General features: G+C 57.2%; 1 protein-coding gene across 12 annotated transcripts in view; it reads right to left on the bottom strand.

The window, feature by feature from the left end:
* The window catches only part of EDN3 (endothelin 3), a 71,829-nt gene extending 46,579 nt beyond the window's left edge, over positions 1-25,250 (bottom strand). For 2 of the 12 annotated variants that reach the window (XR_006815267.1, XR_006815268.1), the window contains exons 1-5: positions 24,563-25,183; positions 23,648-23,936; positions 8,818-8,991; positions 7,812-7,886; positions 1,933-2,232 (exon numbers count right to left, since the gene is read on the bottom strand). Coding sequence is in view for 5 of the 12 variants with exons in the window: in XM_045980313.1 (XP_045836269.1) it covers positions 2,196-2,232; positions 7,812-7,886; positions 8,818-8,991; positions 23,648-23,936; positions 24,563-24,614 (627 nt within the window). In the remaining 7 variants the exon portion in view is untranslated. The other 10 variants (XR_006815270.1, XR_006815271.1, XR_006815269.1 and 7 more) reach the window with 10 other exon arrangements.
* Positions 25,251-27,490: the final 2,240 nt, after the last annotated feature.

Raw genomic sequence — 27,490 nt, 5'->3', positions numbered from 1 at the left:
GCTGGGGGCAACTTTGGGGGGGAGTTTTAATTTTTGAATCATGGAAGAGTATCACTTGTTGAATGCTTTAATTAAAAAAATCTTCATACAGTTATCATGAGCCCCACATCCTCACTGCGTCCTGTCACTGCCGCATCATCTACGAGGATGAGTAGGATGCAGAGAGCTGAGGGCTAGCCACCAGCTATGGGACCCGGGGCTCGTGACCTCTCTGGGCCTCGGTTTTCTGGATAATCTGTAAGATGAGAATAATGACAGAACCTGTGGGCTGGAATTATATTGAAGATTTACAAAGACGACACCTAACTCTGAACAAACGGGAGAATGAAGCACGTGCTTAGGTTCCGCGTGTGAGGGGAGACCCCTAGAAACCTGCGGACTGGCCGGTAGTCAGCGTCACGGAAGCCTTGCTTCTTGGATAACTTAATATGGTCTAATGAGGGGTCTGGATTTTCAACCCTGAACTCAGACTCTCAGAGAGGGAAGAAAATGGGGCGCCCGGGTGGCTCAGTTCGTGAAGCCCTCCAGCTCTTGGTTTTGGCTCGGGGCATGATCTGAGGGTCGTGGGATCAAGCTCCACCTCGGGCTCTGTGCTGGGTACGGGTTCTGCTTGGGATTCTCTCTCTCCCTCTGCCCCTCCCTGCTCGCTCGTGCTCTCTCTCTTTCTCAAATAAATGAATAAATCTGGAAGGTAGAAGGAAGGAAGGGAGGGAAGGAGGGAGGAGTGGACGGGAGGAAGGAAGGAAACAGGATATGCAGGGGTGGGAGAAACAGAGAAAACATGGACTTCAGATGAGCACTTCCTAGCCCCCCAGAAAACCAGAGCGGGGCAGGGTAGTGGTGGGGGGAGAGAGCTGGGAAAGGAGCGTTTGGGGGGTGAGGCCCCTCGGGTGGGAGGTCCTGCCGCGGAGCGCTAACCGGTATAAGCCGGAGGAAACAAAGATCCCCACCCGGACGCGTGTTACCGGAACCGCAAGACACCAAGGATGGAGAGAAAGTCCTGACGGCACCACAGGGACCGGAGGACCCCGCTGCTGCAGGACAGCCAGGGTCTCATGGAAACTTCCAGGCAGTGGTACTGACCTCAGGGGAGAATGACATCCCCGAACAGCGGAGGGGACACAGCTGTCCCCTAAAACGCTCCCCGGCCCAAGCCAGCGCCCACGCGCACCGACACAGCCGTCTTCAGATGGACGAGGACACGCAAAATTCACGACTCCAGAGCCGCCAGGTCCGGGGCTGGCCCGGGGCAGGCTGCCGGGGACTCCAGCCCACTGCGGGTTTCCGCCCCCCGAGGTTTCCCAGCGTGCGGGCACCCGGCGCACGGGCATCCTTGGTGGCTGCTGTCCCCACGGCAGCGCGGCGAGCGGCCCATGAAGCCGAAAACACGCAGGCCGGGTCCGCAGATCCCCGCGCTCTGGGCCCCGTGTGGACCCGCGCGTTTGCTCCTTCGCCACGAACCCCTCGAACCCCGCTGGGCGCAGGCCAGACCCAATACGTGGCGCATGGAATATGTCCCCTTCCCATCGCGGCCCCTCTTTTCTGGGGCTCCTGTCGGGAGTCACAGGCCAAGGGTGTGTCTAAAACCAAGACAAAAGCCCGTCGCCCCACGGACAAGTGTCTTCCCCTCGGACACTCAGAGCTTGCAGACAGGAGTGGGGGACCCGGCCCGTTTCCGGTGTGCGGAAATGATGGGGGGTTTCGGGGGCCAAGCTGGCTCCGGCTGCTTGCGTCGTGAACGTGGTCGTCACCCCTCACTGCTCTCCCTTCCCGCCGGGTCGGCGCTCCTCCCCCGAGTCTGACCCACCGAGAGCCACAGCTCCTTGGCCTTCCCTGAGGCCCCCACCTCGGTCAGCCCCTGGGCTTCTCTAAGCCTCTGCTCAGCTGGGGCTCCCTTCCCCCCAGGGCTTGGCTTGGCTCACCTTCGCTCACCTCCTCCAGGAAGTCCTCCTTCCACCTCCAGCCCGGACCGACAGCACTCCTCTTCAGGCCACAGTACAAACCGCCCCGGGGTGCCTCCTGGGCCAGGCCCGGCCCCAACACCTCTGCCTCTTCCGTTCATCCCTTCACCTGTTGCCGGGTCCGCAGTACGTCATGCTGGAAGGCTGGAAGGATTAATGATACACACGGCGGAGGCCTGCTTGCATTCATTCCTCCTGGCCCCTGACGGTGACTAATTCTTAAATTTCCCCACGCTAAATACCGCTCAGATCGCAACGGCTCCGAGCCTTCCTGCCAGGAGAGAAAGAAGAAATCACATACCCGATGACTGAAGGACCCAAGTGGGTTCATAACGGCCTGAATAACAGGTAACTGATTTGCTCGAACTTTGGGAGACTTAAGAATTCCTATAAAAGAATTCGGGGATTTAGAGAATATGTGTCTTCTGGGGTAGGGGGAAATCAACTATACTGACAATGTCTATAAATCAAATTCCATTACTTTGAGAAATAGTCTAACTTCAAAGATGTGCTTCCGTGAGAAACTTTGAGTCAGATCAGGAGCTAGTGACTAGTTCAGAGAAACCTGGAAGCGTGGAGATGGGGCCTCGGGCCTGCCGTGAGTTCAGGATTAAAAACATCTTTTTACATAGATTTTTTCTTTCGGTTGGATCTCTGGATAAAGCAAGGAGGTAGGCAAGCCGGTATTTATCACGCCCATTTTATAAACGAGGAAACTGAGGCCTGGCTGAAGGCTAGGCCCCTTGGTGATTCGGTGGCAAAGCCAGCTTTCTGGATCACTGGCCCTCCCACTGGACTTCGGGGCCCCCAGCCTGGCGCGGATGCCCTCACCTGGCCAGGGGTTCTGCTGGCCCCATCCTGAAATTCTTACACGTTTGAACCAGGAGCCCCGCATCTGCTTTCCGCCCTGGGCCCCGCCCATCCTGCAGCTGGTGCTGCTCCCCGCCCCGTGGACTCGCCTTCCCTTCCTCCCCCACCCTGGGTCTGCGGCATCTCATCTCCGTGGGTGCCCAGCACAGGTCCCACTCATGCCTCCCCTGGGCCCTGGCGGCCACTGACTGCCGCACGGCGTCACATCCTGCAGGAGAAAATTCGTGTCCAGACTCCCAGTGCATCAGAACCACAATTCTCTCAATGAGTTTCATGAAGATGAGAGGCTCCTGGGTTTTCTCAGACTGGATGTGATCAAGCCCACTCAGAATTCCGGGTTCCCCTTTGCTCTTTGGGGAGCTTCGGTCCACCTCCCGGCCCCCCCGGGAGTCTCCAGTCCTTGAGGCAAAAGAAAGAAAGAAAGAAAAAGGAGGCTGAAAGGAGGAAGGGGAGGGGGAAGAAAATGAAGAAACCTAAGCCTGTTCTAACTCCTCCAACCCAGAGAGACGCCCTCGTTGTCCTCAAGGCTTAAAGCCACTGCAAGGGAGGGAGGAGAGCAAACAGAATGTGGTCACTTCTGGCTGCTCATTCTCGAGAACTGTACGCAGCAGCACAAAAGAAAAAGGCCACATAAAGGACCTCTCGGGTCAGCCGCTGGTTGCTGGCCGTGACTGCCCTGTCCCCGGACTCCTGCCCCAGCCCTGCTGTGGCCACTCGGGGGCTCTCCCAAGGTGAGTGGGACAGCACCAGGGGAAGGAGCCGATCCTCTCCCCCAAACGTCCCTCTTCCCGACTGCCTTGAATTGTTTATCTTGCTCAGATGGTCCCCAAATCCCGCTCCTTCCTTAAAATTCAAGCAGCCCCATGCTTGCCTCCCTCCATAATTGACTTTGGATGGATTCTACTTCCTGGACCATAACTCCCTCCGAGCTCTCCAGAGGTCCATGAAAAGTCGGTGTGTAACCATGCATAGAACACCAGTGAGAAAAACCCACACATCAGAGAAAACTTCAAGATTTTTTTATTATGCATTTGACAGTTAGTATTTTCTGAGTGTTAGCACAACAAATGAATTTCTCTCCAAGATACCATCTTGCCACAGAGCCAAACAGTTCGCATGCGTTTTTAAAATGTGATTCAAGCTCTGAGGACTAGGAGTTTGGATTCAGAACACAATTTAAAATTTCTCTCTCTATACAGTGACTTTACTTTTAACAGATCCATGTAAAGGAGTTGAAGTAAGGAACGGTCTCAAAATAAATAATTGCTTCTCTACGCTACACACCCCTGCTGGCAAACAGTCCCTTCTGTTTCCTCACGGCGGATACTGACTTTTATACCTATAATAACTTAGGAAATACTCATGGAGAACTCAACATTTGGTCAAGGACACGGCTTGGTTCCCCACCATCTTGACTTTCTCTGCAGGGTGACCTGGGCGTGCCTCAAGTGGAGAGTCTCCTCTCTCTCCTGGCGGGGGGGCTAGGACTTGGGGGCGGAGGGGTAGAGGGAGGAGGCCGTCCCTGTTGGTGACCTCACCGCACATCCCTCTGTCAGATCCAGTAACCCTGGGCTGCCCAAAAGCACAGCGGGAGCGGATCGTGAGCCGCTGGGCATTACCCAGTGCTTGCCAATCATATAGATAAATAGGAATTTATATAATTTACAAAGGGTTTGCATTTGTGACTTATTGTGAAGCCATTCCCCAAAGATCCACATTTATTCTTGAAAGCAAATATTCTCCCAAATCGCCCTGAGCTGCAGCTGGCTGCCTTTACTGTGGCTCCCGGGAAGAGGCCCACGGCGCCCTGGTCTGACGACCGGCAAAAGCACAGAAAGTCGGGGCCCGATCAAGAGCAGACTCTCAGCCACCCGCCCGCGGTTCAAAGCCCGCAGATACTCATGGACTCCTTTCCTGGTCACAAACATCACAAACATCGTTCTTCTTTCTCTTTCTTTTTTTTAAGATCTTTTCTTTTGGTGGGCACCACGTACAGCTGAAAATCTCTGCCTACATCCGATAAGCTTCCCAGTCCTCAACTCCCGCAGAGCTACGGCCTGCACCCAGAATCGACGCGCGGCGCCCTCCTGGCTCCCACCGCGGGGCCGCCCCCCGTCAGGACGAGAATGTTGCACACTCCTGCCACCCGCTGCGTCGGGTGCAGGGGTACGTGTTCACACGTGCGAAGCTCCGAGCCCACCTCTCTTCCAGGAGAAGGCGAAAGCTAGCACGCGGCTTTCCAACGTGCCCTACCGCTCCAAAAGCAATTTCCGGCGTGAAACCCGAGCCGCGGGCGTCAGGCTCAGGGGCACATCTGGGATCATTTTACCCATTAGAGAAACCGGGTCCTTTGGACGGGGGCATTCTTGGGGTAGGGCGGTATTGTTAAGTGAGGACCCTCTGGGTGGGTTTTTCTCCCCGGGGGCAAAACTCATTCCTTGACCTCCAAGAGGTGGGAATGTGAAGCGGACAGGAGCAGGGACTGAGGGCCGCTGAAACGGGGTGCCGCGGGCCTGCTTTGGCGGGGGGTCCTAAAACCACAGAGCCACAGGCCGAACAAGGAGCTCTGCCCGGGGAAGCATTTGATGCTGGAGGCCTCAGGCCTGCTCACTTTGTCCATCCTTGACTTCAGCCTGTCCTGGAGAAAGGGGTGAAAGAGAGAAAGGCAAGTGACACAGGAGAGTTCCCACTGCCTGTAAAAGGTCACTTCTCCCCGCGCTCTCTCTAGCCCCGTTGCCTGCTTTGAGCTGAACCTTCTCGCCGGTGCTTGTTGGCAATTCCAGAGCCTGCCATCCGCCCAGGAAGGTGCGAATCAACCACACTAGCAGACGCGGCTGCTGGGAGCTGCCCCGCAGCCTGGTCACATCTCGATTATCACAAGCTCGGGACGGTGGCAAGCTTCCACTCTGAGAATGTGAATCTGGAAATTACTAACTTGAGTCTTGCAGGAAAGTAGGGACCGTGGCTTATAAGAGAAGACGTTTCTTCCTGACTAAATCTTCCTCCAGGAGCTTTCCATGAATTGCAAATACCTGGAAGAACCACCTTTCCAGCCCCAGGGGGACGCACCGGTGCGAGTTTCCTCATCTTCTGGACCTTCAACAGAACAGGAGTGGAGCAACAGCTAACCTCAGACTTTCTCGTGCGCGGCTCTCTCGCCTTCCTTGAACATACCGAGCACATTCCTACCACAGGACCTTTGCACTTACTGTTGCCGCTGCCTGAAATCTCTTCCCCTTCCTCATCCCCCTGGCTCACCCCTTGACTTCCTGCAGGTCTCTAAGCCAGCGTCACCTGCTCAGGGAGACCACGCTTCCACCGGATCCCAAACTACAACCAGCCCCGGCACTTCCTATCCCGACCCGGCCTTCCTGCTGTCCCTCACACATCTCACTCTGTTCTTTCATGTACAGTGGTCCCCACTTAGCCATGGTTTCAGTCACCCGCTGTCAGCCACGGCCCAGAGGCAGACGTTCCTACTTCTGACACTGTCAGAGGGTCCCCAGTAGCCTCGCGCTGCGTCACAGGCCTGCGTGACCAGCTCGCTCTCCTCTCCACACAGCATCTTGTCATCCCCTCCTCGCAAGGAGGCCGAGTACAGACCAAAATGTTTTGAGACAGGGAGACCACATCCACATAGCCTTTATTACAGCAGACTGTTTTGCTGCTTCTAGTCTAGCATGGGTTATTGTCGTCACTCTCTCCGGTGCCTAATTTATAAACCACGCTTTCCCAGAGGTGTGTCTGTGGAGGAAAAAGCTCAGTACAGATGAGGCTCGGTGGTGGCTGTGGTTCCAGGCGTCCACGGAGGGCCTGGGAATGTAGTCCCACGGATAGGGAGGGAGACTGTATCTGTTTGCTGTCCGCTTCCCCAGTCTTTAAGTTCCACAGGGCCAGACCCTTTGCCTCACTCCCTGCTGTCCCCAACTTCTAGAACCGTGCCCAGCGCATCCCAGGTGCACGATGTCTCTTTGCTGAATGAATGCATGAGCGGATGAATACATGATGCAAAGGACGGATGGTTTTAATCGCATCCTGCCCTCGCTGAGAGGAGTATGAGTTTGGGGTGAGAAGAGCAAAAAAGGAAAAAGACCGAAAAGCAAGGCTGGGACCAGCTGGCGCCTGGCTTGCGCTCTCCTGGGGCCTCTCTCTGCCACCTCGCCCGCCCCCTCCCCTCCGTTTGTGTTTCGGGTGCGAAGGGTCTCCCTGGACGCCTAGAAGCTGCTGGCACTAATTTGGAAAGCCTCCTGTATACTGAGCAAGGTTTAATCTTCCCGTGATCGGTCCCTGTAGGAACCAAAGCCTCCTCCAGGCTATTCTTATGGACATAAATTACCATCCTATTGCAGATGGGCGGGCTAGCCATTAATAACCATTCCTGATTGACAGAATGACAAATAAACCCAGTCTGGCTGCAGGAAACCTCGGAATCTCTCATACCAAAAAGACAAGCAGGTTAAAAAACAAAAAAACGGGGCGGGGGGGGGGACACGGGACCTTACTGCCAAGCCAAGCTGCTGTAAGTCCCCGCTCGCCGCAATCTGCTGCTGCAGAGAAGAAATGATTTCTTTTTTTTGGTAATGACTACCTGTTGCCTCTGGAAAAGGTGACACCTGAGCCCAGGTAGATGAGCCGGGGTGCTGGGGTCGGGGGAAGGTTGTGTCCCAGCAGCACGCCAGCTAGCTGTGTCTGGGCCGGGCCCAGTGGAGTCCAGAGCCGGCTGTCGCGGCTCCGAAGCCGCAAGGGATGCAAGGGGTCAATTCTAGGACAAAGAGTGGCTGCCCAGGGGCCGGGCGGTGACAGTGACTGTCCGCAGCTCCAGCCTGCTCTGTCCCCAGAGATGATGTACCAAAGGCCCTGTCCCCCGTGGATGCTGCACCCCGTGTGCACTGGGGCTCCCACCGGCTGTCCTCACGACCACATGCCGCCCTCCCATCCTCCATGTCCCCAAGGGTATGACGCCTCAGGAAGCAGTTTCACCTCCTCGGACGCAGGCCTCCACTGGCACCACTGGCTGGCTCGTCTCTGTCAGGATTTGTTCCTGTCCTAGAGCTCCTGTGGGGCGAGAGCCGGTTTTAATGAATCGACCCGCATTTCCGTGTGGCTGGTTTTTTGGTGCCAGATTAGGACTTCCTCTTCCCCCGCAGCGGGGACATTAGCGCACGCCCCAGGGCTGGCATCTCGGGCGCGGCGCCCCGAGGTTGAGCACACAGTGGGCGGATTCCTACCCGAGCACGAGGTCGACTCGCTCCTCACTTATTCTCCGGATGTTACGAAGCCAACGAAAATGAGGTTGGCCCTGGGGCTTCGGACAGAGAATCCGGGTCCCTGACCACAAAGGCACCCGCCCACTTGAGCGAATGCCACCCAGGGTCAAACCTGGGGTCTGCTCATCTACTCAGGTCCGCAGGTTCACAAGCGTCTTAGCTGCCAGTGTCGGCTACGGGGTCTCAAACTCAAACCCCAATAAGGTGAGGGGCGACGCAGGCGGATGCGGGAAGCAGGTCTCCCCGGATGGGAGTGGCTCCCACGCGTTTCCAGCCTCTACAGGCCAGGAGGGGAGGTGGGGCCCCGTGGGACCAGACGGTCCCATCTGCTGTTTTGGAAGAAGCTAAAAATACACATTTGGCAGCGGTGGGTAATTCTTCCATCTTTAAATGTTGGCGACTTATGCAGATTTTGGCAAAGTGCTGGGCAGTCCAGAAGTGTGTCTGGAGACCAGCCATTGCTGCGGCCACCCTGCGGGCTCTGTTCTGAAAGGGACCAAGAGGGCTGGACCCACCTCCCGGAGCCAAGGGCACTCTTGTGACCGCCCCCCAGCCAGGGCACAGCCACGCCCTCCGAGGCCCCGCCCACGCCCCGCCCCCGGGCCCCGCCCCACCCCCACACGGCATCACACCGAGGCCCATGCAGCAGACTCTTCTGGCCTCGTCTCACTTGCGCAGAACCCCAGATCCGCGCGGGTGCGTGTGGCGGGCCGACATACCTGCTGTCAGCCAGGGCGCGGGCGCAGAAGTGCAAGCACGCGCTGTCCTGGCCCTGCACACAAGAGCAGCGCGGGGTCCACTCGGAGGGCTGCGGGCTCTGCGGGAACGGCCCTGCGGACCTCCTTCCCCGGAAGCTTCCTCTGTAGTTGGACAGTCCATAGGGCACGGTCTGTCTGCAAAGGACAGAGCAGCGTCAGGGCCCCGCGTGGACACGCACGCCGGGCCTCCCCACTCGGGGGGATCCTCGTGGGGCTGGCTGCCGCTGGGAGACCGTGGACATGGCTAGAGTGACGGGGCGCAGCCACACTTCCAGATCTGGTGTCCACAGACTGCCCCACCCTGGGGGAATTAGGAAGACTCTGCAGGTGATCTTTACCCCCGTTTTCCCCAAGCCCCCACAAGGGCCCTGGGTCCAGGGCCCAGGGAGGTGGGGCGCCCTGGGGGAGGAAAGGTCGGCACTCCCCAGGGTCCACCCTCTCACACGTTCAGTGTGCCCCCAGTCGGGAGGCCTTGGAGGGCAGTTCTGGGTTGTCTTCCTGCACCCGGCCCGGCACAAGGACATTGCGGTGGAAACACAGGCAGGCCAGAGCGCGTCCTCCCTACTAGTAAGAGGCCCGTCCAGCCCTCAGCCCAAGGCCAGCCAGCCGCGCTCTGCAGGCCTGACGCCCAGTGTCTTCTGTGCACACGTCCCCGCACTGTCCGCACTAGCCGGAATACGCAAATGTAATTCCAGGCACACCCTGGCCCCAACGCCGCGTCCTCGAAGACACACACACGAAGAGGACCCCCGGGCACCCTGAAGACACAGCCAGGCCAGAACTGGCCTTGGGAAAAGGCTTATTTAAAAAGTCTTTGAGTCCGGAGCTGTTTACCAGTCTCGTTTGTGGTCGGAGCCGGGAGGAGGTGTCGGCGGCATCTGGAGCAGTTAACATTTTTGTTTCTCATGCTCGTGCTCGTCCAAGACTCACTCCAGAGAAGGAAGAAGACTGCCAGGCGGCAGTGTGGGGGCAAAAGTTAAAAGCATATGCTTAATTCATTAGCACTACTGAACAGGACTGGGGGACAAATTGCTAATTACCAGAGGAAACTTCTGTGGCCAAGTTACTGTTCCAGCAGGGCCGGGTTTTCCAAGAGGAACCACCTTGGTTTCTGGGACGCCCCTGGGGCCTCACCAATCATGTGCCTCAAAGGGGGTTCTGACATCCTCTCTGCGTTTTCAAAATAAAATCAAATTGGATTTACTTAATTTGAAACACACACCATGAAGCATTTCAGGGGGCGGGAGGCTGGCGGGGGTCGGTGGCAACCCTCCGCGACTGTGACCGAGGCTCTGAACCAACTTTCCCCTGCTGGGTCGGAGGCCAGAGTGAAGGGCACTGCCACTCGTTTCCTTTCTCGTGTTCTGCCTTGTGCTGGGGTCCTTCCTGAACCGTAGAAGGAGGGTTCCTCCCGCCTCGAGGAAGACCCGGAGTTGAGCAGTCTGGGCCCCCAAAATGGAGAAAGCAAGCAGGGTGCAGTCCTGGTCTGAGCTGAACCTGTGCTAAAACCCCATTTCTTCTCAGGAGCAGGGCTGGGGGTGGGCAGAGGGGCAGCCCAAATACAGACCCTGCTGTGAGCCAGGATTTGGCTCACTGTGTATTTTTCCAGTGACAGGGCCACATCACACCTCAAAGTGTCGACATTAAACCCAGTCCCCGTCTTCGTGGTGAAGATCCCACACGGGAATAACCATGCTCCCATTTTTCCGTCAACAGCAAGACCTGCAATTTCGAAATTGCTGTCCGCTGATGGAGACACTCGACTTCAGTGAAAACACTCCAGAGCGCTGTAAGTAAGGAAACGAGGCAACGAAGTATTTGTTAATAGAGAAAGGCAAAGGCTTTCTCAGCAGCCACATGCGAAGAGCTCATAGCAAATGAGTCCTTGCAATTTTCAGAGGGTTTACAGAGAGCTCCCCTTCCCCACAGGCAGGCTGAGAACCCCTGCGCCAGCGCTGGGGGCCAAGCGTGCTTTCAGGGGACTGGCCTCTGGAGGGGGTGGGGGAGGATGGAAGCCGGCAGCTGGAGGGCTTAGAGGTGGCCCAGACTACGCAAGAGCCTACCTCTAACAGGGCTCCAGCCCAATGAGGCCCACCATCCATGGGCCAACAGTTCAAAGGTCTTAAATAACCTCTTAAATAAGACCGTTCCCGCTGCCTACCTGAACAAATATGGCTTCCAAACACCTTGGAAGTCGGGGCGTGAATTTAGATTCCTGGGGCTCCACGGAGTTCGGTGTTGGAACATGGTCGCCCAAGGAGGCTGAGCACCCTGTCTTCCGTCCCACTCTGTCCTACACCAAGGGGGCCTCATCCACCCCTTGGCCACCCTGTGGACTTTGGGATCTGTCTGGAGCCCTGTTCTGTCCCTTGGTGTCAGATTCTGGAAGACACCTACCTGCACAGGCCCTGGGAGTGGGCTCAGGGACATTTGGGTAAAGGACTCCAGGATCCCAGACACCAGAGACTCGGTCTAGAAGGGGTATACTTTTAGTCCCACAGAGTGGGAGACATGGCCAGAAGAGGATCAGAGGCAGCCCTCGAACACACGGGGCCCAGGGCAGGGGACTCCACTGTCTGGAAGTCACTGTGAGTCACCCCTCCTCAAGAGCAGAGGGCTGGTCTTCATCTTTTTACCTGCTGTGGAGCCCACGCAAGACTGAGCAAATGAAGGCTGCTGACTGAAGAATGGGTAGTAATCGTGAGATGGTCTGGACTGTAAGACTAGATTCTTTCCAACCTGAGACGTTCAAGAACCACGAAACGCATAAGAATCCCCAACATCACCTGAGGGTTTTGAAGGGTCAGGGGTGGGAGGTTGGGGGAACAGGTGGTGGGTAATGGGGAGGGCACGTTTTGCATGGAGCACTGGGTGTTGTGCAAAAACAATGAATACTGTTACGCTGAAAAAATAAATAAAATGGAAAAAAAAAAAAAAGAATCCCCAACATCTGCCAAGATCCCACACATACGTACATATGTGTATGTGTCCAGCACTATTCTAAGTGTGATGGGGAGACAGAAAGGAATTCAGGAGTTCGTGTAATACTGGGCTATGAAATCAGGGAAAGGAAACATTACAAGCCAATGTCCACAGGTTTGTGCAAGGTGCACAGAGAAAGGTGAGCGGGCGATTCCATTGTTAGGCTGTAAAGCCCTTTACGGGAGGGTCACTCCCGCTCTGGACAGGGTCCTGATCTAGGACAGACTGCCTGTAAACAGTTAGGGAGGGGCTAGCAGTAAATTAGCGATAGCTCTCATTGTTGTGTCATTGGTCTGGGATTTCCCGGGAGTTGTCCTGGGGCAGGAAAGCGCCGTCCACTGGCCAGCGGCCTGCATGTCAGAGGCACGACCAAGAAAGGAGTCAGAGCAAGGCGGTCCTCTGCCGCGCTTCCTCCAGGCTGCTCTAGCTGCACGGCCTCCCTAAGAAGCCCTTGGACTTGGTGTATCTTGGTGCCCTTTCTCCTGTTTTAATGAGAACTGGAAGTGACCTAACAGTGGAACTATGAAAATGAAGTCAAATCCACGGAGAACCCGGGACCAGCCCGCTCTCCGGCCAGTCGGTACAACTACTGTTGAACAGCAGGGCTTGGTGGATGCGATTCTTGGTAAAAAGTAGGCCGCTCTCGCGTCTGTTCACGTTCCGGCTACAACACAGAGCTCCACAGAAAAGAGAAGCAGATGAGAAGATCAATCCAAATGCTCTTAGACAAAACAACGCGGCCTTCCAGCCTACCTACATATGCGGCGTCTAGCGTTGTGTGTCTGTGTAGTAAACCGTGCCTCAGCCTATGGACACTCAGGATTGATCAGAGACGGCTACAGTCTTATTTATCACAGCGATCCTTCTTTACCGCCTTCCCCAAGTGTCATCTATAAATGTTATTAAATACGAAACTTCCAGATCCCCCGTATTCACTCTTCATCTGCAAATCCCACTCACAGCACTCGACTTCTCTCTGCAACCAGCTTTTAAATAAGGCAAGTTGGCTTTTTTTTTTTAAGATTTTGTTTTTAAGTTCAGTGTTGGCTGTTCATAAATGAATTAATCACCTTCATCTTTCTGATCAGAGAACTGGCTTCTATACCTCAAGTTTAAAGGAGAGATGCCGACGTCCACCAAGGCCGGCCAGAAGCAGCCAAAGGAGACTCACTGGTCAAGTTCTCGTTTCTCCAGAAAGTTCAGCAAACTGTCATTGAAAACCCAGTTTTTATCCCCACCCCCTCCGCCGCGCCCCCTAATGAGAGGCATGCTGCAAGTCTCTGCCCAGTGCTTTTCGATGTGCAGGTAGGGGACCAGACTCTGGGGGAACGCCCAGGAACAAGACAGGTGGGCCTCCACACACACAGTTCTAAGCTACTATAGGGGTGAGCAAATTCGCATTTTATGGGTTTCACCCAATCAACAGAGAGTTGTTGATGTTGTTTAACTTGAAAATTTCCCACAAACGTCCCAACTTGCAGCTTCTCCGGAGTAAGTGGGGGCTATGCTCACACCAGCCCCGCTCTCCAACACGGCAACGATCGTCCGGAGGGAGCACCCAAGTCACAGATGCGGCAGGAACACTCCGCTTTGCCCCAGCCCCTGCCCCTCTCAGTGCTGGCCGACCCTATAACAGAAGGGGACAGAAAGGACCATCCCGCAGGCAGACGGGCCCCAGCGGCCATCGATGCCTGCCACCGCTCCCGTGACAAACAACTTCTCAAGCCCTGCGCTCTTTCCGATGACAGCTCCGTTTCAGACTTTATTAAATTCCTTCTGTGGCAGGCATCACCGACCTGCTCTCCGGAGCGGAGAAACGGCCTCTTGGGTGAGGAAGAAAGTGTGCCGAGTTGGCCTCACCTTCACTCACAGCCTTTGTCCCCTTAACGGGAAAGAAGTGTCAGGTGAGAGCTCTGTTTTGACCGCTACGACAGAAGGGGGTCACTGCCCGCAGGGCGTGCCTGTGGCAGTGAGTCGTGTAGAGACAGACACGCCTACACGACTCACTGCCACAGGCAGCTGACGCATGTGCTAAGCACGAAGGCCAGGAGGCCAGAGGCACCAGCTCAGAGAGGGGAGCACCCCTCTCCAAGGACTTGAAAGCCCAGAATTTTCTAGTGCCCAAGACCAATAGAATTCTCTAGAGCCTGAGGCCAACGTTGGTCGCTTTTGTCTCCTGGGATCCGAGCGCTGCCTTTTCCTTGGGGAATGATCCTTCCCCTCCATCCATGTGCCTCACCAGCTACTGTCTAAGGACTCACCAGGTGACCCCAGCTGGGCATGTGAGACCCCGTCTCTCCCAAGACGCCTGAGCAAGGCAACCCAACATCCAGAAAAAGCTCTTTGCCCCGTGCCTCACCCTGCCCCGTCCGTCCGTCTGGGCTCTGGGGTCCCCAGTCCCGGCTCCTCTCCAGCTGCTGAGGCGGCTTCTTCCTCTCGGTCCGCGTCCTCCCCATAAACATCTCTGATGCCATGGGAGCTAGACTAGGTGTTCTGCGGCTTGTGACCAGTGATGGCTAGCTGCTCCGGAACTCACTTTCCTGAGACCAAAGTGACCGTAACCTCTCGGATTTAATAGCAAAACCCAGAGCGTCTCCAGCTGCTGGGGATGAGGGGAGATTTTCTTCATTGAAACGAAACACAAAGTGGGGGGGGGGGGGCTTCCGAATCAGGACAAAACTCAGCAACGGAAGCCGGCTGGAGTCCTTCCTTCCCAGGTGTGCCCCTGTGAAATGTTTGCTTTGGATCATCCTGTCCTTTGGGCAGGTGAAAGTGAGCATCCCACGCACTCTGCTCCGTCCGAAGATGCTCAGAGCCCAGCCCCAGACCGGCTCACCAGCTCAGAAGTCATACCCTCCCGTGAACTATTCCTTGTCCACTCCTCAAATGCTTGTGCAAGTCTGCGGCGAGCCAGGCCTCACGCCAGACAACCCACAGGGGGCCCTTACAGCCTCCAGGAAAGAAAACAGGCCAGGAAATACAGCTCCTCAGCGACCTTGTTATACAAGCAGAAAATAACACACGCGCTCTCCGGTTCCAAGGCCGACTCTGCAAACCTCACGCTCACAAACAACGTAAAGGGAACTGGGAGTGTGCAGCTTTGCTTCCACTGCAGAAAAGCCATGTGTCTTAAAGTTGGAAGACCCCAAGGCAGCGACTGCTCACCCCACCACCCAGCCATGTGAAACGTCCCCTTCCCGCAGCCCCCAAAATAGCCAATGATCCTATGGTATTTGGAAACGTGAAAGTGAGCAATGGGCTGTGTGTTGGTGGTTAACTTTTGGGGGACTACTTCCCCACCAAAGGGAAAAAATCTTTTAAAGTTTGGATTTATCCAGGACTTGGCTGTTTGGGAATATGACATAATCAACGGCATGTTCCATGGTGAGCACTGAGCCCCACCAATCAGAGCCAAGAATGAGGGTCGATTCTGCATCTGTACAGCGAGTGTGGCTTGCTTCTCATGCCCCGGGGTCAGCAACACTGGACCTTTCCAAGCAGAAGCCCGGACCCCAAGGGCAGCTGACGTAGGGGTGCTCAGGAAAGCCTCGGAATTTCAGCAGTGACTGTGTGTCATATGAATGAAGGAAGAAAGGAGTGAGGTCCGATTTAGCCATTACTTCTGGTTCACACCCCATCTCCCATATGTACTGACTTCTTGGACTTCTCCTGTTGCCCTCCGCTAGCCTATCTCAGAGGGGTTTTCCTAGAGAGATGTCTTGAGACAGAGGGGGCAGAACGAGGAGCTCCTGGAAGCCACCCCTGGGGCATGAGGGAGAAACGAGGTTGAACAAGTGGCCAAGTCCTTGGAGGGGAGACAAGCTTCATGAGACGGACCCAGGTTTCTAGTCCAAATGGAAGATGAGCTCAGTGCGAGTCCCCAGGGAGCACCTGCCTTTGGGCCTGGGGAAGGAAAGGGCAGGCTGGGTCTCAGAAACTGTCTGTCCAGCTCCGTATTCTACCTAGAGATTCTCAAAGCCCCGCGCCCCCAGGTCTCCAAACCGCAGGGCTGCTGGGGCGGGCGCCACCCTTCACTCCAGCAATAAAACCGCAGTGAAAGGCAGGGTCCCTGCCCCCCAAGGCCAAGGCGCCGGGGATCACCACCTGTACTCGTAACGCTTCCGCCTAGACGGCTATGGCCTATCACCATATAAACAAACTTAAAAATAACACCCAAGCCACAGACTTTTTCCCGCGCGCCAGCTCCCTCTAGAACACAGGTGTATCCCTCCCGAACAGGGGCCCACGCCCACTCAAGGGGATGCAGAGGCACGAGGGGTCCAAGAAAGGGGGAACGGAGAAAAAATGCTCCACGTTTGTGGGGTGGCCTGCGATCGCTACGAGCTACGGCTCAAACAAGAAGTTGGGGAACAAGCTCCAACACTATGTGGGGAATGGAATACCGCAGAGAATTCCCTCCATCTGGCGGGGCCCCCGCGCATGCCCGGGAGGGAGTAAGGCTGGAGTTTCTCTCCCCAGCTCCCCCCACCTTGACCCTAATGGATTCCAGGCCGAATGCAGGCAACCCCACGTCTGTCTGGCTTGGCCTCATTAGAAGTTGATGCAAAGCTGTAGACAGACGTGGCTCAGAATAGTTCCCAGCCGTGGGATGAGTGACCATAAATAAGGAGCAGGTACTTTTTTTAAAGATGGGGGGAATTTGCAGAGGGATAAAAAAAGACACGACAGACACCATCCTACATCCTTGAAATAATCCGCAGTAAGAGAAGACAGTCCTGCTAACTATTCAGAACTTTTACCAAATGCTACCGAACAAAGGCACGCTCACAGCCCGACTCGAACAAAGACTCCTTCTCTTTCGGATCTAGCTGTTGGCGTCCTTGGGTCCTGTCCTTGCGATAGCCCTGATGGACTGAGCACTCACCTCAAACTAAGAATACTTGAGTCCCCGTCGATACGGGCTTTAGCCCCACACAAGAACCCGATGCTGGGACCTGGGCATGGTGAGGGAGACGGGGCAGACACGCACGGTGTGGGACGCTGCCTTTATTACTAATGTTGACGTTTTGTTGATGATGAATTTTCTGCTTTAAATTAAAAAAATACTGCACGAGGGGCGCCTGGGTGGCTCAGTGGGTTAAGCCACTGCCTTTGGCTCAGGTCATGATCTCAGGGTCCTGGGATCAAGTCCCGCATCGGGCTCTCTGCTCGGCGGGGAGCCTGCCTCCCTCTCACTCTCTCTGCCTGCCTCTCTGTCTACTTGTGATCTCTCTCTGTCAAATAAATAAATAAAATCTTAAAAAAAAATACTGCACTAAAAAAATATTGCATTAATATTCATTTATCTTGACTACGGACTCTTGGGCAAATCCCTGAAGACCGGACCTGGGGCAGTGTGTTTGCCGGGCCTCACCCCAGCCTCGACCCTACAGAGAAACCCAAGGAAAACAGTCCGAGAAAGACACACACACCTCGGCTTTCTCGCTGGCCTGCTTCTGACGTTTGGCAGAGCAGTTATGCTCCCCGCGTCATGGTGGGGCTGTCCCCACCCGGGGCCACTCGTCCCATTGTCGGGTTGGCCTCCGTGCCCCTCGTGGACTCCTGAAATGAGTCTGTTTCATTTTTTCGAGTTCCTGGGCCAAGGCACGGGGCTCCCTGGCTGCCCTGTTCCAAGGTTACTGTCTCTTGAGGGGTCCTGTTCAAGTCAGTCCTGAGCAGACCACCAGAGAAGAGAAGGTCTGTGCCTCCCGGCCTTCAGACACGTTCTCCAGAACCTCGGGGCTCCCCCAGGCTCGCAGCTGGCAAGCTGAGGAGGGCGGAACACTCGCCAGGGTCGTTCCGACGCCCCCCGACAAGCGGCTCTTCCTTCACGGTAAGACGGGCCCAGTAAGGGGAAGTGTGCGTGTGTCCCCGCTGAAGGAACTATTTCGTCATTGGAAACATGACGCAGAGAGCGAGCAGGCCGCCTCCCCGTGCCGGAGGCCGCGCGGTGCTTCTGCGGGGCGCCGGGAGCTGTACAAGTTGAGGTGCTGGGGGTCCCGCCGGCCGCGGCGCTGCGGCAGAGAGCGGGCCAGGCTCCCGCGCAGCAGCGGGGCCTCCTGGAGGAAAGCGCCGCTTGCTCCCAGCTTCCTTTGTTTTAAATTCTTGAGGAATAAACCACACCGAGATGTCAGAGCCTTTTACCTGCCTTCAGATTTAAGGCCAAGTTCCCAGCTGTGAGGTCCCTTTCATCTAGCAGAAACCCAATTTCTCCCCCTGGGGTCACACCGGGTCAAGCCCTTCGTTCCAAGCCTTCTTGCTACAAAGCAAACCGCCCCTCGCCTCAAGTCACTCTCTCTCGTTGTGGGGACTGGCTGCGTTTCGGCCCGCCTCGTCTCCACTCCTGCACACCCCTGGCCTCCTCACACCCACCCCGGGACACAGAAGGGGGCTCTTGGTCCCTGCGACCCCTACAGTGGGGTCACCTGGCATGCGCCGACCTCGCCAACAAACTGAAATTTAGCCTCAAGGCCCTCGATTTTTAAAGCCCTATCCTGCCGTGAAGTGTCTTCGGAGACACGCTACCTGACCTCAAGGCCGGGATCTAAACATTTACCAGATTTTGAAGGACACAGAAATGGTTGCCCGGGAAGACAAACTCACGAAGTCCAGCAAAACCGTCCTTGGTCAGAACCCTGTGTCCAAACTCATGTCCCTTCTGGCCAACCGCTGCCTCTCTCCTGGGTCCGTCTCACAAGCGGGTGTGAACCAGTGTGCCCAGCGTCTCCTCCAGGCCCCGGGACAGGGTCCTCCGTCCATAAACCCCAAGGCTTAGTGTTCAGGCCGAGGAGCCCACGAGAACGCAGACAGACCGTCTACAAACAGGGTCCACGCTGATGGCTCATTACACTGACGCTGCCCGCACGGCCCTGCTCCTGGAGGGAGCCCCAGGCCAGTGCCCACAGAGAATACCGAGCCCCAAGCACTGCAATGATTTACTAAGGGGAGAACAGGGTAATAGGAAACAGGAGGGGCAGAAAGGGCGGGACCAAGTCTCTTCAAGCCTGGACCGACCTTTGGCCAGCGAGTCCTTATCAATCTACTTATCAGCGGTCCGGGGCGGCGCACCTTTACCCCAGCTCCGTGCACCCTTCGCTAAGGGCACCTAATTGACCGTCTACCGAGCTGACTCCGCGCCCCTCCAGGATCCAGAAGCGATCCCGGGAGGATGGTCCCAGGAGGAGGCCTCAGCAGACCTGCAGAAAGCACTTCCTCCGCTCCGGCGCCCTCCGGCCACAGAATGGGGCGTGGCAGACCTGGCCTTGGCCCCAGGGGGTTCATTCCGCCCCGAGGCCGCACGGTTACCCCATGGTCCGGTCTTCTCGATGCTGAGTGCTCACCAGATCACACGTCTTCGCTCTGCATCCACACTGCCCAGCAGCATCATCGTCACCGTCATTCACAGCGCTCGGAGTCTCACGATGGCCGGAAAGTCTCGGCCCCTCTGCTGGAGCAACTGCGTCTCTGGCAACAGGGCTCCGGGTCGTGACTTACGGGCCGGGGGATCCCAGGGTGCGGGGTGGGGGGGGGGGACCGCTGGCCTTGCATCAGCAGGAGGCAGGGGTTCCGGATCCACCCACTTCACTGGAACATTCTAACATTTGGAATGCCCCTTCTTGGAAATGTGAATGTTACTTTCTTGAACAAACAGGGGCAAAGATGAATCTTTGGTATTGTTGCCTTTTTGTGGCAAAATACATTAAAATACAAGTTTCAATGTTTTTTTAAGTACCTTTTTTTTTTTTAAACTCTACTTCTTTGGGGAGGAAAAGAACCCAAAACAAATGTCATTCTTGCCGGACTGAGTCCAAGAGGCACGTTTTGAAGAAGCCAGCGCGGCGGGCAGGTTGGCCATCTGGAGCGGTCACCATCCCAGCCGGACTGGCACTGACGCCTCACCCAGGGGTGCTGAAAGCAGGGGCAGCTCACCGGGCCGCTCAGCTTGTCCGTCAGGACACCGCGCGGTGCCTGGCTCTGGCGCCTTGGGGCCTGTAGACCCCAGAGTTTCCACCACAGCGGAGATGGCAAACATCCCCATCACTCTTTTCCGAAATACATTACTCCTGGTCATGTATTCAGATTTAAAGCAGAAGACTTTGAGGAAAGCAGATTACCCTCCGTGATGTGGGTGGGCCTTGTCTAATCCGTCAAAGGCTCTCGTGGGAAAAACCTGCAGTGCCTGAAGAGGGAGGAATTCCGCCTGCGGGGCCGAGGCTGCAACATCACGGGCTGTGCACGTACGTGCGTGTGTGTATCTACACACACGTCTGCACACGCACAACATCCTGTGAGTTCCGTCTCTCCAGAGACCCCAACTAATTCCCGTGACTCCTGGACCATTCATGGAGAATGGTCCCAGGTGTACAAGCGTGTAAGCACGTGAACGTGACGTCTCCCTTGGCATCTTATTCTTGGCACACTTTCCATGATCGTAAGATCGGGTGTGTTTTTTCTCTGATTGGCAGTTTTGTTTTTGTTTCTGTTGGCAAGAGGGGGGCGACCGGGGGGAGGGGCGGGAGCTCCCTAACACGGCCAAAGAAAGTCATGAAAGTCATGAAAACAGTGCCACAGACCAGCTGTGGCCTCAGCCACCTCCAGAGGCCCAGGATGCATTTGGTTCCCCTTTGGAACCACAGACTTTCTGGAGGCCACAGTGGAAATCACGGGCAACTTCCCTGAAGAAACCCACACTCCCACATGGGTCTGCTGGGCTGTTCGGGCCTCTGGAGAACATCCATTCACCCTCAAACAAGAAGCCTTGTTTCTGGGAGAAAGCTCTGCAGACCAGAACCTCAGGGAGACAAGGAACAACCTCCAAGCTGTACGACCTCACCAAGAGTCAGCCGGCGCTCCCGAATGCCCAGGACGCACTGGCGGCCAGCAGAGAGGACTGGGCAGCCTCAGGTCTAGAAGATGGGTCACTGCCTTGTGATGTGAGGGAGCCAGAGACCCTCAGCTCTCACCCAGAAGATACTTCGGGACCGCCCGGTCTCCGGAGCCCTCGCCGGACGCTGACTTTGCACTAAGATGCACGAAGGCTCTGGGCAGTACCTTGCGTCCCAGCTGCAGCCTTCGGGTCCTTACACGCAGCACGAGTGACCACACTCCCAGGACTGCCTGTAGCCCTGCAGATGTCCTCTCCAGGTAGAGTAGGGCTGTGCGGTCTGTCGTCACACGAAAGGATGGGCAGGAGGAAGAAAGACATGAAGAGCTGAAAAATCACCCAAAGTCAAGCCTCTCCACATAGGCATGAGGTTCAAGAGCCCGCGCTTCCCGGCGTGGCCAGCGGCAGACCCTGAACGCAGATTACATGCTGGAGAAGTTTCCACAGACCAGGAGGGTCTGCAGCAGGAGCGGGTATGGGAACAGACAGGAGCCCAGAGGAGACCTCGTCACCCTCCACTATTGTCCCGTCCACCCAATTCGGCTGTTTCATTCTCTTCCACTTCTCCAGAGGCCCGCGTTCCCTTCTCCTAGAGCCCATTTTCTCACAGTGCAGTCTTGTCCGAGATGTTTCAAGATAGCAAATGGACCTGTCTACAAATCTATCCAGTTTGGGAAGGAAGGAAAGAAAGGGAAGCAGAGAGGCAAGCGGGGCAGGGGAGGAAGAAAAGAGAAAGAGCATCTGGAAAAATCTGTCTTATGAAAACCATTCTGCTTGTCTAATTTCACACTGCTCGTCTGGCTGTTGTCATTTTTGTTGTACACAGAACTCTCAACACCATCTTTACTCCTTCTTTCCTAGTGTTTAAGATGAACCTGGGTCACAAAAGAGGGGAAGAGGTCAATCAAGCTGTCTGGGCGGGGGATGTCAGCACGTCGGCTGCCCCGGGAGAAGTCAGAGGTCCACGGCTTCACACAAGACAACGTGGAATTAGGAGCGGGGGCTTCGCACAGATCAGAGGGTGTACGTGGAGCCCCTTGGTGCATCTCAAGCCCTCGGTCCTCCAGCCGGTGCCAGAAGCGTGACCACAAGCAGAGAGTGGGGGTAATCTCCAAACCCTCTCCTCCCTCCCGTCCTTCACTCCTCTGTCCCAGGCCCCCGTCCCGAGTGCAGCTGGCTTTCCTTTCTTCTTCTATAGCCACAGCTCGGGACTCGAGCAAAGGCAAGACTCAACCCTGTGCTGACTGCCCTGAATTCTGGATACGCTGGTCAGATCGCAACACCAGGAGGGTAGGAATCAGAAAGGACAAGTGTCTGGGGGATGGGGGCTGCGAGAAGAGGTGACCCTGACCACTGTCGGAGAAGAGAAGCCGATCGGGGGGCGCCTCCCCACCGCACAGTGCTTTCTTCCTCCCGGCAAAGACGAGGCTGCGTCCTCCCGGGTGTGGGCTGACAGTGCTTGCTGGAGCCCCAGCAGACACAGCCTGGAGAGTGAACTCTGTATCTGCACCGGCTACATCATGTGGGGAGCCCAGGATAAAATACCAGTGCGCAGGGTCTGGTGCAAAAAGTGTTAAGAATTTCAAGACACTGTTAAACGGGAGCACGGCTCCTTCGGAGCCTGGGACCCTGAGCAAGGGTCAAGGTGGTTCCATGGAGCCAGTCCTGCCTGCCGTTCTGGCATCTCGGGATCACTTTCCAGACCTACCCCAGATGTGCTTAGATCCTGTCACCTGATTTGAAAGCTGCTCGACCCCTCGAGGATACCCTCATCGGCCCCTCATTCTGCAGGTGCTCCTGAAACAAGGTGCATACGGGAGCCCACCCAAGCTGTCCCCCAGTGTGCTCAGAGGTTTGGGGGTGAAGGAAGACAAGGGGACCGGAATCAAGGTGGCTCCAAACACAGCAGTCAAGTTGCCCTTCCCCAGCGAAAGGCTCTCCTGCACCCCCAGCTCCTCTAGGAGAATCCCAAGGAGGGCACCAGCAGGAGTCCCGCCAGGTCCCAAGAACACCCTGAGGAATGGAACGCGGAGACATCAGGTCCAGGCCCCGGAGTTCAGAGCTCGGTACGGCAAAGCCCAGAAGGCAGGTAACCAGAGCAAGGTCAGACCCTCTTTACTGTCGGTGAGGTGGCTGAAGTGATGGGTGCGCCAAGGGCGGGTCCCCAACGGAGGACGTGAGTGGAGGACACTGTCATACCCTCCCACGGCACAGCTCTCTCCACCCAGCGGCCTTGGAAGAAAGCTTTACAGCAAGGCCAACCCCAGGACTCCCGGGGGCACCGGCCTCGGTCCTACAGTAGGAGTAAGAATCTTAGGGGCTGGCAGGGCGGAGGAGAGGTCATCTGGGGGAGAAGGTGGCAGTGGGTGGCAGTGGGTGATGGTCAGCCTGCGGCAGGACCAGCGGGCACTCCAACCCAGGGAGGAAAGGAACCTGGGCCCCGTGGCATTTCACCCTTCCTGGGAAGGTTCCACCAGGCTCTGCCCAGCTCACCCCTGCACTCTCCAGACAGCAGGCTGCTCTCGAGGAATGTGAAACTCCTTGGAGCCTGGCAGGGTCGGGGGAGGGGTTGGGGGGGGGCACTCATCCCCTGGGGCAGGAGATAACTTTCCTCCATCGAAGAAGGACTTCTCAGGTGTCTAATCCCTCTGGCCAGCTCACTTCTCTTGGCAGGAGGGCTCCCCCTTCCACCGGATCCGAAACTCCGAGATTGGGTTTCTCCCAGGCCAGGCCCTCGAGGGGATGGGAGGCACAGCCCTGACCGGCAGACCAGGCCTACGCTGGCAGGAGGCCCCAGCCAGAGCTCGAGGCTGTGCGAGGGTGGGCTCCCGGCTGACCCGGCAGGATGGGATGAGGCCTTCTGGGAGCAGAGATGCGGCCAGCCCTCCCCATCACTTCCCGCCACCCAGGGCCGGGCTGACTCACTCAGGAGTGTTGATCCAGATGATGTCCAGGTGGCAGTAGTAGACACACTCCTTGTCCTTGTAGGTGAAGCATGTACAGCGCCTCGCGCGGCGGTGCTCAGGACCCCCCTTGGATGCCTGCTCCCCAAACCGACCTGGTTTCTGCTCCTGCGCAGGGCGTCTGGGACTCAGACCCTGCACTGCAGTCATGGCCACAGTCTCCTCGATGTCCCCCTCAGATCGGGCTGCAGTGGGGGGCCCGGGCATGCCGCTCCTGCCAGCGTCCCCAGGCTGGGGGCGAGGCACCAGTCCTGCAGAAGGCAGATTGAGGGGCTCCTGAGCTCCTGAGCGAGCAGAAATCCCCCCACACATACACCTACCATTCCCGAAAACCTGGGGGAAGGGGACAACCAAACTTTCTGCGAAGACTGCAAGCTAGTTGCACTTTCTGTGAAGTCTCCAAACTCTGCCATGAGTTCTGGAAAGTTTGCAAAGCTATGCGCACAGTTTGAGAAAACACTGCAAGTTCTGTGTGCACTGGGTGAAAAGCATGCAAGCCAGTTTCCCTTTCTGCAAAGTCTGCAAAGGTATTTGCACCCGTTGAGAGCTTTGCAATCATTTTGGCACAGTTTCTGAAGAATTTGCAAACTTTTTTGAAAAGTTCCCAACTTCATGAAAAATTCACCAAGTCCACCCAGCCAGCCCCATCTTTGGCTTGACGGTGGACTGCAACCCCCAGAGCCCCCCGGGGTAGCTGGCGCTCCGTTTCTGTCCGCGCCCCCTCCGCCCGCCACCAGCCCACACCCCCAGGCGCCTCCAGGGGTGGAGAGCCCAGGCAAGAGATTGCGCCCCACGATGCACCCTTCCCCGCGCCCCCATCCCAGGGTCCTTTTGTGTGCGCTCGCGCCGGGAGTGGCGCGCCGCCCCGCCTGCTTACCTGCGGCGGAGGTCACTGTGAGCCCGAAGAGGAGCCACAGCCCCGGCTCCATGAACCCCGATCGGGCACCGGGCCGGGAGCACGGACGCCGGCGGCCGAGAAAGGGCGCTGGGCCCGGCACAGCGGCCTCGCCCTCCAGCTGCGGGCTCCGAGGCCGGCGCTCGCTCGCTGCGTCCCCGGCCCGGCCGGGAGTTGGCGGCGGCGGTCACACACTTGAGAGCGCGCTGCCCATCCCTGCGCGGGGCCGGCTGTGGGCTCGGGCTTTTCTGGCGCCCGCACCACCCCCTCGCCTCCCCGCCCCCCGGAGGGGCTGGGGCCGCCGCGCGGGGCCTTTGAACCCGGGGCGCGCCAGGGGTCGCCTCCCGGCGCTGGGGGAGCGGGAAGGCAGCGCAGAGGCCTGGGGGCGCACTCGGCCGGCCAGGGGCGGGGGCGGCGCGCCAGAGGCGGTGGGTGCGGTGGGTGCGGTGGGGGGACAGCTGCAGGAAGGCCACGCGCGCGCACACTCACACACATGCACACATGTGCACACGCACACGCGCGCTCACACACACGCCACTGCCTTGCAGCCCCGGGACCTGCAGCTCCCACCCCTGCCCGCGACAAAAGGCTGAGCTGGGAGGCTGTTACCTTTTATCTCAGGGGCTGTGGGAAAGCAACATTTCTCAGTGTTCACCTGATGACACCTTTACCCTTGCACAGATGGTCCTGCCAAGGCCCTGGGCGTACTTTACACTCGTGACTCACGGGCACGGGCAGGGGCTCCCTGCCTCTCCCAGGAGCTCAGAGCCAGTGGGTGTGGGCCCGTGTCAGGGGAGCAAAGTCAACCCAGAAGCAGGTTCGCGGTCTGGGCCACCCGGACTTGCTCTCGGACCCCTGCACGGGGCGGGGGGGGGGGGGGGGGGGCGGCCTTGAGAGGCCTCCTGGCAGCCCCTCCATGGCCTTCAAGGTGGTCCACGTGCCATGGGTGGAGGGCGCTCCCGGCTCACCTGAGTCTTGTCTGCTGCCCCAAGCAACACAGAAGACAAGGATTGTCTTATTTTGTTGTTACCAAGACAGTCTGTGCTGGGAACGGTGCCCGGGCCCCCAGGAAGCACTCTGGAAAGATTTGTGGGTGAGTGGATGAATGAACCCGGGGATTTGGCCCCCCGGGCTGCTGAGCTCTGAGAACCCCTGGAGCGCGCCCCCCCTCCCCTCGCCCCAGAGGGCTTCCCTTACCCGAGTCCTCAGATCAGAGGGACAGACAAATACACAGAGGTGGTGCCCCAGACGGCACTGGGCAGTCCCCGCAGGGCTGGTTGGAGGGCCCAGCCTGTGCTGGGTGGGAGCTGGCTTCCCCAGGGAACCACGGGCACGGCCAGGTCGTGGGGCAGCAGACAGGCCTGCAGCCCGGAGCTGCTCCACTCCCAGAGCCCTGGAGGTTGACTTCACACATGTCCCCAGATCCGTAGACTTCTCCCAGAGAAAGCAGCAGAAGTCATAAAGGGGCCACAGCCTCCACCTGGCTCCCTCTGTGGGGTCGCTGGTCCTCTGAGCCCAGCCGCCTGGCTGGGAGGAAACCCGGGTGAGCCTGCGGGCAGACACTGCACAGAGCAGCCCGCGCAGAGAGAATCCGACAGCTCCCAGCACCGGCCGGAGCCCACGGCTGACACACAAACGCACGGGCCGGGGGTGACTGGAGCCCCAGCCTCCCAGACTTCCCGCTGAGGACTGGGTGGCCCCCTAGGCTGACAGACAGAAACCACGAGGAACACCGACGGAGGTTTGCCCCAGTCGGTGCCGAGCAATTCGTTCCAGCGCCATGCGAGGCAAAAAGCAGGCAAGTCCCCAGAACGGGGCCGACCGGGAAGTTTCTCCAGCCCGACACCACCCCTTCCGCCCTGCCCAGTCCTTGAGTCCAGGTCAAGGCGTGGGATGTGGAAGACATTATCCCTTAGGATGATTGTCACCAAGCAGGATGTAAGCTCTGTAAGGGGGCGCCGCTTCATTTTTTTTGTGCTCTGTGCTTTGAAAATTAGAAAAAGCCCCAAGACTTGGATTATCTTCTGTTCCTGCTGGGCTGGAACTGGGATGACTTAATCATTATCCCTTCCCTTAGAATTAAAATGCCCATCACCTACAAAATAAGATGTTTGGAACTGGGGGTGGCTGCAGAAAGAGAAAGTCCGCTAAGGGGGAGAAGGCGGTTTTCGGGTGCTCCCAGACACAGGAGGCATCAGAGCTGCTCAGACCCTCACTGGGTCCCTTGCCCTCCACAACTTGGACCAAACGCAGCACACCTGGGTGGGCTCATCGGGAGGCCCACCACACTGCGGGAGACCAGCCTGGCTCTGGCCCTCCCCTTAGAGTCTCCTAATCAAGTCAAGTGCAGGAAGTCTGGGACAGAGAACCCAGGAGACAGGGTGCTGAGACCAGAGCTGAGAAAAGAGGCCACGGTCAGCTGGATGGTCAGTGGGGGCAGAATCCTACCTGGTCCTCACCCAGGCCAGCAAGCTGAGCCCCATGACTGGAGCGGGTACTAGCCAGGACGTTCAACAACACTTGCTCTCCAGCGAGAAACTTCTCCCCTTTTCTGCTCTTCCACAGTCCTGAACGCTCCCGGGAATGCTCCTGGGTCGGGAATGTCTGCAAGAATTCTCATTCAACCTTCCTTTTCATGCTGAGAGACAAGGCAGCAGGCTTGGAGGCCTCGGGCCAGCCACAGAATCCAAACAGGATCTCTCCCTCTCTTTTTTTCCATAGTGGTAAAATCTGTATAACACCACATTTACCCTCTTAGCCATCTTCAGTGCCCAGGTCAGGAATGTTCGATGTATCCACCCGGTCAGCAACCACCATTTCGACCCCTCTCGGCAGACATATTAAACACTGACTCCCCGTTTCCCCCTCCCCAACGGGGACAAGACTTTTGTGTCTGACTTATTTCACGTC

The sequence above is a fragment of the Meles meles genome, chromosome 16, assembly GCF_922984935.1.
Source record: "Meles meles chromosome 16, mMelMel3.1 paternal haplotype, whole genome shotgun sequence".
In the NCBI taxonomy this organism is placed as follows: domain Eukaryota; kingdom Metazoa; phylum Chordata; class Mammalia; order Carnivora; family Mustelidae; genus Meles; species Meles meles.
The sequence above is the reverse complement of the archived record's forward strand: the minus strand, read 5'-3'. Positions and strand labels throughout refer to the sequence as shown.